Consider the following 12,095-nt stretch of genomic DNA (forward strand, 5'->3'; position numbering starts at 1 on the left):
TCTCAGTGAATGAATGAATAAAGAAGTGGTACATATACAATGAAATATTGCTCAGTCAAAAATAAATTTAAAGAGTAAAATCTTGCTATCTGAAATAACGTGAATGGAACTAGAGGATCCTAGAGAAAGACAAATACCTTATGATTTCACTTACATATAGAATCTAAAGAAAAAAAAATAAACAAAAGAGAAACAAACTCATGGATACAGAGAATATTTTGAGGGTTACCAGATGGGAAGGGGTTGGGAGATGTTTGAAAAAGGGAAGTGATTAAGAAGTACAAATTGGTAGCTACAAAATAGTCATGGGGATGTGAGATATAGCAAAAGGAATATAATAAATACTAAATAATATTGTAATAACTATATATGGTGTCAGATGTGTACCAGATTTATCAGAGTGATCACTTTGTTAGTTATATAAATATTGTACCTGAAACTACTATAATGTTGTATGCCAACTACAATTGAAAAATAAAAAATTTAGAAAAGAATATTGATATAAGAATAATATACAATATTATTGTTACAGTTCCCCAAAGATATTACTATTGAGGAAAACTATGTAAAGGGTACATGGGATCACTCTGTATTATTTCATATAACTGCATGTGAATATGCCATTACATCAAATAAAACACTTAAAAAATAATACAGTTATTAATCACATTAAAACTTTTATCTCAAAAGATATATATGATTTTAATACTGTTTGGGACAGGAAAAAAGTCCGCGTGGTAAGCAGTTCTTGTAATTACTTGTTTTGAAGCTTGTAACATTGGCCGAAATACAGATTGTTCCCTTGAAAATCTTCAAAAGACTTGAAGGGTTAAAATGACATTGATAAACCTTTTGGTTTTCTAATTCCAGATTATTTCTGCAGACCTGGAATTATTTAACAGTAGTTTCTTAATGAAAATGTACTACAATAGTATTTTACTAACATCAGCTCATGTTTTGTTACTTTTCTAAAGAATATCAACTTAATGGCATAAATACATCTTGAAAGGATACCTATATATACACCAAGATAGGCTTCCTTCTTTTTCTTTCAGTCATAAATAATGTCACTCTAAAATATTTGTGATATGTTTTTGCGAACTGATTTAGAAAGTGCAGATCATCACCAAAAACTGCAGAGTTGTTGGGATCCATAGAAAGCTGTCTATTTGAAAATAAGTTGTATTTGTTGTTCCCTTTGCCCTGAACTCAACACTCTTCCCCCAGTTATCTGCATAACCTCATAATGATGCAGGCTCAGACAGCACCTCACTGTGTTTTTCTCTAACCTCCCTATTTAAAATAATACCTTCATATATATTTAGCATTATTACTGACAGGAAACAATTACATATTTGTTTTTGTAGTCTTCATTAAACATAAATTTGTTGAAAGAGGGACATTTTTTTCTCTATTCCCCAAATACCTAAGATACTACCTGGCTCAGGATAAGCCTATAATAAATATTTGTTTAAGGAATGCATAAATGAATGAATGGGGAATCATGTGTCCTTATTATATACTTGACCTCCTTTCCATGATTCCTGTACTAGAAAGCTAAATTCACAAAATAGTCACCATTTAAATTCTGATCAGTGAATACACAAGCTTCAAAACAAGTAATTACAAGAACTGCTTACCACGCTGACTTTTTTCCTGTCCCAAACGTATTTTTGGCCAGGCATTTCTGGAGTAATATTAGAGTTTTAATGTCATTTCATAACAAATACATATTTAAATTTCCCCAATTATCTCAAAGACATAGTTTTACAGTTAGTTTGAATCAAGACTCAAATAAATGTAATAATAAAATTGTTACGAATACGTTCCCTTTATTATGAAACTGTTCTCCATGTGTGTGCGTGTGTGTGTGTGTGTACACATATGTATTCAGGTAATTTGGAAAAACTAAACTATTCATAGAATACTGCATATTCTCTTTGTCTAATTGCTTCTTTTGGTGTCATTTAACCTGTTCCTTTACAAATTCTTTTAAATCGATGCATCGAAAATCTTAATTAGTTCAGTTTTGCTCTTTCGGTTTCTTTTTTTTTATTTAAATTAGTTTCAAGTATACAGTACATTGGTTAGACATCTATATAGTTCATAAAAGGATTCCCCCAGTTGCTCCCTCCCTCCCCTAGCCCTCCACCTAGCCATCGTATTAATGCTAACTGCATTCTTTTAGGCAAGAATTCATGTGGTTCTGATGACTGCCATTTGCATCAAATTGTGAAGCATGTTAACTGGTTGTCCGACTTTCAGTGATGCTCACCTGATCTGTGGATTTAGGTAGTATCAACATGATTACTACATTGAAAAATTTCTCACCAACATTTTGCTAATGATTTTAATACTTATCAAATTATATCCTTGACCCATTTTTAATTAGGAGTTCTACAGTTGTGATGTTCTCATTCTACCCTTTTTCTTGCTTTTATTTCTTTTGACTTTCCCCTTATTAACTGTTAGGTAACCCTGAGATACAATTCATAAAGGAAAAATAGAATAAATATTTATCTCTTTGATCAGTTTTCAGAGTAATTATTTGATACTCCCAGCAACCTCTAATAGTAATTAATATTAATTTTCCTCTTTTAGTATCTAGATTTAAATTTTTAGAATTAAGCATCTATATTGCCTTTAAATTAATTACTGTCAATATTCTGATGTTAATCATAAGCCAGTGGGATCCATTTTAAATTGCCTTTTATGTCTCTTTAAAATGATCTAGCTAATTATTAATAGTATTCTTGCTTTCTGGAAAATTAAGTTGCCCAAAGCAACTCGGACTTCGAATCAGCTATTTCTCCTGGAAACTCTGGTTCTGTTTAGAGGACAAAGATTTCCTTTCAGAGAAAATTTGGGGTATATGCATGTTCATTACTACCGGGTTGTCATTATTAATGGCATTTGTTCTAAGAAAAAATAAACATTTCAAACTAGATTTAAATTAAGATGAAAATTTTTTATTTAGCTCTCTTACTTTTGAGGTGTAACTCTTCTCTTATGCCAATAATCTCAGTTTCAGTGACGTTTCAATAATTATTTACTTTATACTAAAATAAACATTGCATAATGGGGACGTACACTCAAAATGTTATATTTAAAGTCCTTTTTAGTAAATGTTTTACCCTGTGTGACCATGTTCCATTATACAGATTCATTTGTTTTTTTACCTTTTTTCAATTTTTAGAAAATTTTTATATACTTTTTTATTAAATTTATTGGGGTGATGTTGGTTAGTAAAATTATATAGGTTTTGAATGTATAATTAAATAATATATCATCTGTATATTGCATTGTATGCTCACTACCCAAAATTATATTTTCTTCTGTCACCATATATTTGACCCTTTTACCTTTATCTACCTCTCCGCTTCCCCTTTTACTTCTGGTAACCACTAAACTGTTGTCTGTGTCTATAAGTTTTTGTTTGTCCTGTTCATTTGTTGCTTTCAGGTTATATCCCACATATGAATGAAATCATATGGTCTCAACCCTTTCTGCCTGATTTATTTTACTTAGCATGACTATCTCGTTTTTTTCTATACATTTTGATATAAATGTATGTTTTTCAAAATATGTTAAATATTACATTTCCCTCAAATCAAAGCTATAATATAAGGCACATTTCTAAACATTTTCTTTCATCTCTTTCTATCTTTATCAGTTTTTGTTTTACCTTTCTCCTAATTTTTACACAATTTATCATACTATAAAAACGTTCCTACTTCATGTAGGAAAGGTGTTCTGGAGTGCACCCCATAGCAGTGCACAGAAACCTTTTTTTCATTTTCACTGTATACTTCTTTATGGTGACACATAGGTTATTCAACCACCTTATTGATTTTATCCAGTCTGTCATTATTATAAAGAATGCTTGTGAATATGTTATTTATACCTTTTACTAATGTATCTTTGGAGTAGATTCCTAAAACTATGAATGCTTTGAAAGAGGATAAATTTATATGTAATGTTGCTATTATTTTGAATAACATGCTATTTTTCTGTCCCAACATATGAAAATATCTGTTTCCCTGTAGATTCACTTACTGGATGTATTATTACATCCATTTGTCATTCATTTTAATTTCTTTTCTGTTATTCTTGCCAGGAAGTTTCATATATTCATCTAATCTGCTGACTCTTTTATGGTATGTGAAATAAGAAAGAGATCTAATTATATCTTTTTCTCATAGGACCATATATTTGTTCCAATGTGACACTGTTTTAATAATATTGTATTTTAAATTCCATAGGATTAGCCTTCCTATTATAATTTGCATTAATTTTTAAAATGCTTGTTACTGGATATTGGTGCTTATTTAGTCATTCATATAAACATTAGAATAGAAATTTTGAAATATGATTCCTCAATATTGCTAGATAAAATGTATATTACATTCATCCTGGTCTTAATACAAACAAACTGGAATAGATAATGCTTATAGAAATTTCCAGACCTGATAATACTGGGAATACAGCTTTTTGAGAAATGATATCCAAGCATAATCTAAGAATACCGAAATGACTCTAGTGATTGTCATTTCCGAAGGACAAATTTAAATTCTAGGACCTCTCAAACTAATAGCATCAGAGGTGTTATAGTGAAAAGACACTAGATTTGAATCAATGGTTATATTCCTGTCTGAAATCAATTATTTTAGTCATTTCTAGACTAGTTTCTTGACCTTCTGTGTCATCACTTACACAACAGTATGTGTCTTAGCCTACATAGAACTCACACAAGCCAAGGAAAGATGTCAGAACAGAATCATGTCCCCTTTTATCACACAGCCTATCCACCTGGATCTCCCAACAAAGGCATAATGCATCAGTGACACACAATACTAATAAATTTAAAGGCAAGTAACTCATGTTCACATGCAGTAACATATCAGAAAGGCCTTTCTAAGGTGAGTAAAGATTTTCCTCTCAATAACTTTATTCTCCACATGAATCACCTACTGTGCACGTAGTATTTTATGTGTGTGTGTGTTTTCTTTTTATAGAATTTGAAGACATAAATGCTTTATAGTTTAAAATCCTGTGGAATTCATCTCAGAATTAACTTCTTTGGCATCTTCAAGGGGTTTGAGCTAACCAATTCACAATACTTTAACGTCACAGTCATCTACAAAAACTACAAACAAATATATGCTATAGGTTTTAGAAGTATTTTAGGCTCTGTGCCTGTTGTTCACTGGGATTTAATGTATCTTTTGAGGTCGGTTCAGTGAGAGGGGAATTTTGTGTCTATGAATTTCCGGAAGGCATCCTTCACATCTTTGTTCCTCAAGCTGTAGATCAGAGGGTTCAGCATGGGATTGACTACTGTGTAAAAGACAGAGGCCACTTTGACAGTTTGCCGAGAGTTTTTGGAGTTAGGCACACAGTAAAGAGAAAGGATGGTTCCATGGAAGATGGTGATGGCAGTTAGGTGGGAAGCGCAGGTAGAGAAGGCTTTGCGACGCCCACTGGCAGAACGGATGTTCAGTACGGTCACAAAGATAAACACGTACGAAGTGAGGATGATCAGTAATGTACTTACCTCATTAAAAGTGGCGAAACCAAAGAGCAGCAGGTGAGGGATGCGTATATCAGAGCTCGAGACAGCAATAAGAGCAGTATATTCACAGAAAAAGTGGTTGATTACATTATATCCAAAAAAGTTTAGTTGCAGAGCATAGCAAAGAAGTATCAAAGGGCCAAACATACCCCAGAGATATGACCCAGCCACCAGCAGGGTGCAGAGCCTCTGTGACATGGCCACCGTATAAAGCAGAGGATTACAGATGGCCACAAAGCGGTCATAGGCCATCACTGCTAGCAAGAAGGACTCAGTCACCACAGCAGTGCAGGACAGGAAGTACTGCAACATGCAGCTAGAGTAGAAGATGCTTTTATCAGCCATGACCAAGTTCTCAAGAAGCTTAGGAGTAACGATGGAAGAGTAACAAAAATCAACAAGAGAAAGGTGACTAAGGAAAAAGTACATGGGAGTGTGTAACTTGGGGTTAAACTTGATGATTACTATCATTCCAAGATTCCCTATCATTGTGATCATGTACATAATCAGAAACACAAGGAAGAGAGGAATCTGCAGCTCTGGATAATCTGTGAAGCCCAAGAGGACAAAGATTGTCTCCACACTCAGATTTTTTGCAGCCATCACAACATCTTTGAAGGGCGGGTAGGGGGAGAGAGTTACTCCTGTCAAAAGCAAGATTTATGGTGGTGAGTGACAAACATTCCATGATTTTTTTATGGCAGACAAAAGAGTTATGGGTCTTCATTTCTTCAAGACTGAACATGTCTTATGCAAATAACTGCTATGGATAAACCAAACCAACTGAGTCAATAAAATGTCCTCACATATCTGTTGCAATCTGTGTTTTCATAAGAAATACTTCTATTATAGGGTATACACTCATATTAGCAAATAGCATAACAGGCACATAACTGATAAAATATGTTAGCACATAAATTATAATGAAAGTCTATGAAAATGTGAAATGTTTGCCTCAAAGAATATATACTGCTACTGTATTTTGCTTATATGTATAAATTGATGAAAATCCTCAACAGAATATGTTTCTATTCTAAGGATAAAGTAAAATATTGAAGAAATCTAGGGGAAAAAAGTATATCAAACCCATTTTAGCACCTTTGTTCACCAAAGATTACTTCTATAGAATACCTTAGTTGCTCAAGGGCTGAGGAGGACAATGGCTCCTTTTGACCTCTAAATCTAGTGTCCATCTAATTAGGGTTAATAGTCTAAGGGTTAACGTCTATAAAAGCCAAGACAGCCTATAGATACTTCTTCAGGGTCTCAAGATTTACCAGGTAAAGTTCTCTCAGAACTAACAAATTCTCATATTTGTGAGAGTTTATATGCCCATTTGAGGTGATACAAAGAAAATATGGATAAATATCAAATTCCAGGTGGAAACTTTATTTTATTTTTTGTGAAGTGCTCATCAATGGACTGGAAGCCAAATATTTCCATGAGTTAATTTCTTTAACATATAATTGAACTCAGAATTAGACAGCATTTACAGTTATTTGACATAGAAAAAGAAAAAAAAACAGTTATCACATCAGGAAAATATGTTCATGGTTTCAAAGAAAACCTAAATAAACTTACCTGCTACAGAGAAACAGGCCACCACCCTCCTGTTTTTCTGTAAGCTGAGTATAACTGGGACACCAAAGCTCTTACATCTATCTCTGTAGCCCTAGGGACTCAAACTCTGGAGAATCACTATCAAGTAATTCCTCACAAGCATCAACACAGGTAATTAAGACAGATGTCAAGTCTCTTGTGCCATTTTTAATGACTGAAATTTCTTTGAAATTGCACAGAAAAACTGCAGCTTGAAATTGCTTACCAGGCTTTGGTGCACATAACTAAAATGCTCTCTGGAATTAATACGACTAAAATAAAACTAAGATAAAAAAGTATTTCTCAAAACCTGCCTCATCTATGCAAATATTCAATGGGCCTCTTTTTAATTAAAATTATTGGGGTGACATTGGTTAAGAAAATGAAATAGATTTCCAGTATAAAATTCAATAATTCATCATATATATATTGCATTGTGTGTTCACCACCCAAAGTTAAATTTCCTTCCATCATCAAATATTCAGCAAATCTCTTGATTTCACAGGAAGCATATACCAATTTTAAGCAAGTTACCAACCCCTTTTCAAGGTCACCCAGCAGGTTGTCCATATTGAGTGGGTGCCAAAACAGCATGGTAATGGCAGAAGAACAGACACACAGACCAATAGAACAGAATAGAGAGTCCAGAAATAATCATAATTTTTCCATTTTTGGTCCCCTTTGGTAATCCTTCCAAAAATTAATATAAAGTCGGCATTTTTACTTGATATTCAGAGTTATCATGTTTAACATCACTTCTTATACTATAATTAAAGATACAAGGCTTTGGGGAGAAAGAAGCCAAGAGCTTGGCCAGATCTTAGACATAATGCGTCCAGTCTCTCACTGTTATTTTCTCCATATTCGCACTCTTAGTCACTGATAGCTTTTCAGAATTCTTCTATACCCTGACATTTTCATTGCTTAAACTGAATTGAAGAATGTTTTAAAGAATAATTCACCATACCAACTTATGAGTTAAGAGATATAATATTTTGTGATATGATATTTACTGTTAAATTTCCTAAAGTTGCTGCAAGTAAATTACCACAAACTTGGTTGCTTAAAACAATGGAACTTTATTCTCTCCCTGTTCTCAAGACCAGTTGCCTGAAACCAAGGTGCTAGCAGAGTATGCTCCCTTTGAAAAAGGCTAATGGAGAGTCTTTCTTTACATCCTTCAGATTCTTTGATTCATGGAACCTCCAGTTGGTAATCTCTGCCAATTTCTGCTTCCGTGTTCACAAAGTCTTCTTCCCTGTGGGTCTCTGTGCATCCTTTTTTGTCTCTTATAAAACACACTCATTGGATTTGGGGTCCACCTTAATCCAGTATAATCTCATTGCAATCCTTAATTACACTTGTAAAGATCCTATTCCTAAATAATATTACATTCTGAGGTTCTGGGTGGACATAGATATTTTGGGGGACACTATTCAAACCACAGCACTTATGTCACTTCATTTATGGTTCATAGCTATTTTACTAAACATTGAAGTGACTAGAAACCACCTGATCAAACAACTTGTTTATTGCAATAAATTAAAAAATCTAGTCAATTAATTAAATAACTTGAATTATCATTTCTACTAGAATCATTGAACAATTTTCAACACAATAAATCAAATTCCTTTTTGAAATACAAATCTTCAACAAAATCGTATTGAGTGCTTCATTGATTTCCTGACACTCTCCTTCACATCTTTATTCCTGAGGCTATAGATCAGAGGGTTCAGCATGGGGATGACCACAGTATAAAATACAGAACCTACTTTTACTATGAGCCATGAGTTTTTGGAGTTGGATACACGATAAAGAAACAGGACAGTCCCATGGAAAACGGTGATAGCAATCAGATGGGTGGCACAAGTGGAGAAGGCTTTTTGGCGCCCACCAGCAGAAGGCATTTTTAGGACAGTGACAAAGATGAAAATATAAGTAGTGAGAATGATTATCAAGCCGCTCACCTCATTGAATATGGTGATGACAAAGCAAAGCACCTGGCTGATGTAGGGGTCAGAGCAGGAGACAGAAACAATGACAGAGTGCTCACAGACAAAATTATTTATGATGTTAGACCCACAGAAGGATAATTCCAGGAGAAAATAGGTGAGTGTCAGGGAAGAGACTATACCCCAAGTGTAGGGCACTACAAAGAGCTTTTTGGACATGACTATGGTGTAGAGCAAAGGGTTACAAACTGCCACAGATCGATCATACCCATCACTGCTAACATGAATGTTTCTGTCACTGCAAATATACAAGCTAAGAAGAATTGCATGATGCAACCTATGAAAGAGATGGTTCTGTCTTCCACAACCAAGTTCTCCAGAAGTTTGGGTGTGACTGTAGTGGAATAACAGAAATCAGTGAAGGACAGGTGGCTGAGGAAAAAGTACATGGCAGTGTGGAGTTTGCGACTGATCCGGATGGCCATGATCATGCCCAGGTTCTTCAGCACAATGACCGTGTAGATGGTCAGGAATACCAGGAACAGGGGCCCCTGGAGTTCTAGAAATTCTGAGAAGTCCAAGAAAGTGAATGCGGCTCCAGCACTCTGATTTTATTTAGTTATAAACATAGTTCTTGTTGGAGAAAATCTGAAATAATGATAAAAATAACAACAATGATAATGTTGATAGTACATTTATATAACATTGACACTATAGCAGGCATTGTGCTGAAATATTAATATATATTAACTTCGATCTTATATAACACTATGTATGATAAAACAATAGTTCCATATTTCACAAAAGAAAACAGGCATATGTGAGTGAAGGAACTTCTTTTAGGTTATGCGGCTTGTTAGTGAGGAGCTGGATTTTGAAGTTGATCCTGAGTGTCAGAATTTGAATTAAGTTTAGGGTAGATAGAAAACAAATGTAGAAAAACATTTGTCTTTCACCATTCTTCATTCTGAATATCCGTGCTTTTTAATAGCACCAATATAACAATGAATATAAATTTAGCACTAAAAGTTATCAAGGAAGGGTCAGGAGAAGTAAAGCATTCAAGGCAATAATATTTCTATAGTTAATGCTGTTCAAAGTGAAGATCATAAGAAAGGTGGCATTTGTGTCACCTTGAGAATTTTCAAGTTTTGAAAAAGTATATGGATATGAAGGAAATATAGCCCTGTATATCTTTAAGCTTTCCATGGATTCCATCCTGATGCTGCAATTATTGCCTTACTGTTCTAAAAGCAATGTAGGAAACCGGTAAAACAATGAGGCTGCTTTTTTGACAAGTCATTCTCTTGATCCTCTGTTTTCTTTCCTACTTAAATGTTTTCTCATTAAGTGTCACTGATGCTCTCAACATACTCATCTAGGTTTCTTGACCATTATCTTTAACTTTCTATTATTATTTTTTAATCCGATAACTTTACTAAGCATATAATAACATTAAATACTCGAAGCATCTCTTAATTAAAGAGTAACTTAAAATGTGTTTTCCTCAGGCTTTCCATATTCTTCAGATAAATTCTCTAGAATATGGTAATAATCATCGATGATACATAATCATCCTCAAAATTTCCAGTGATGGGAACATTGTCACTTTAAATATTATTATAGAAGGAATTTTTTATTAATAATATATTTTTTTTATTTTTCAGTTATAATTGGCATAAAATACTATATTAGTTTCAGGTATATAGTATAGTGATTAGACATTATATAACTCACAAAGTGATTACTCCAATAAATCTAGTGTCCCTCTGACACTGTACATATTTATTATAATATTATTGGCTGTGTTCCTTATGCTATACTTTCTATCTCCATGACTATTTTGTAACTACCAATTTGTACTTCTTAATCCCTTCTCCCTTTTTAACCATCCCTCCCATTTGGTAACCTGAAAAATGTTCTCTGTATCTATGAGTTTGTTTCTGGGTTTTTTAAAATTTGTTTTGTTCTTTAGATTCCACATATACATGCAATCATATGGCATTTGTCTTCTTCTATCTGACTTATCCCACTCAGCATGATACCCTCTAGGTCCATTATGAAATATCTTTTTCCATTCCATTATTTTTAGCCTGTGTGTGTCTTTTAATCTGAAGTCAATCTCTTGAAGGCAGCATGTGTAAGGGTCTCATTTTCTTATCTATTCAGCCACCCTATCTTTTGATTGGAGCACTTAATTTTCATTTGAAGTACTCTTTAACAGACATGTAGTTATTGCCATTCTTTATTTAGACTTTTCATACATATTTTTTTTTCTTCTTCTTAAAGAAGTCCCTCTAACACTTACTATAATACTAGGTTGGTGGCAATGTATACCTTTAGCCTTTTCTTATCTAGGAAGCTCTTTTTCTGTCCTTCCAGTCTAAATGATAATTTTACTGGGTAAACTAATCTTGGTCATAGGTCCTGGGTTTTCTTCACTTTGGATATTTTGTTCCAAGCCATTCCGGCCTGTGAAGTTTCTGTTAAGAAATCAACTGCCAGTCTTATGGGTGTTCCCTTGTAGGTAACTAACTGCTTTTCTCTTGTTGCTTTTGAGATTCTCTCTTGGAATTTAACCTTTGGCATTTTAATTATGACGTGTCTTGGTGTGGGCCTATTTCTGTTCATCTTATTTGGGACTCTCTGAACTTCCTGGGGTTGTATATCTATTCCCCTCACTAGGTTAGAGAAGTTTTCCATCATTTCTTCAAATAGGTTTTCAGTTCCTTGATTCCTCTCTTCTCCTTCTATGATGCGAATGTTGTTACGCTTGATGTTGTCCCAGAGGAAACTATTTTCATTTTTTTAGATTCTTTTTTATTATTGCTGTTCTGATTGAGCATCCTCTGCTACTCCATCCTCTATATCACTGATTCAATCTTTCGTTTCATCCACTCTATTGATTCCCTCTAATGTACTCTTCATTTCATTATTGTATTCTTCATTTCTGACTGGCTCTCTATTATGTT

At 33.8% G+C, this 12,095-nt stretch overlaps 2 protein-coding genes across 2 annotated transcripts; both read right to left on the minus strand.

Moving 5' to 3' along the window:
* Window positions 1-5,236: 5,236 nt before the first annotated feature.
* LOC105308458 (olfactory receptor 5D14) lies at window positions 5,237-6,175 on the minus strand. Its single transcript, XM_011384429.1, has one exon. It carries the CDS (start codon window positions 6,173-6,175, stop codon window positions 5,237-5,239), a length of 939 nt encoding a protein of 312 aa, XP_011382731.1.
* Window positions 6,176-8,820: 2,645 nt separating this feature from the next.
* Window positions 8,821-9,752, minus strand: LOC105308459 (olfactory receptor 5D13-like). Its single transcript, XM_011384430.1, is given in 2 exon segments — window positions 8,821-9,392; window positions 9,395-9,752. Coding segments are annotated over 2 exon segments (930 nt in total).
* Window positions 9,753-12,095: the final 2,343 nt, after the last annotated feature.

This window comes from Pteropus vampyrus, unplaced genomic scaffold, assembly GCF_000151845.1.
Source record: "Pteropus vampyrus isolate Shadow unplaced genomic scaffold, Pvam_2.0 Scaffold579, whole genome shotgun sequence".
Classification (NCBI taxonomy): Eukaryota; Metazoa; Chordata; class Mammalia; order Chiroptera; family Pteropodidae; genus Pteropus; species Pteropus vampyrus.

What these genes read in the sequence shown, in the direction of transcription:
- LOC105308458 (XM_011384429.1), bottom strand. Translation starts at nt 6,175, where the DNA reads ATGGCTGCAAAAAATCTGAGTGTGGAGACAATCTTTGTCCTCTTGGGC.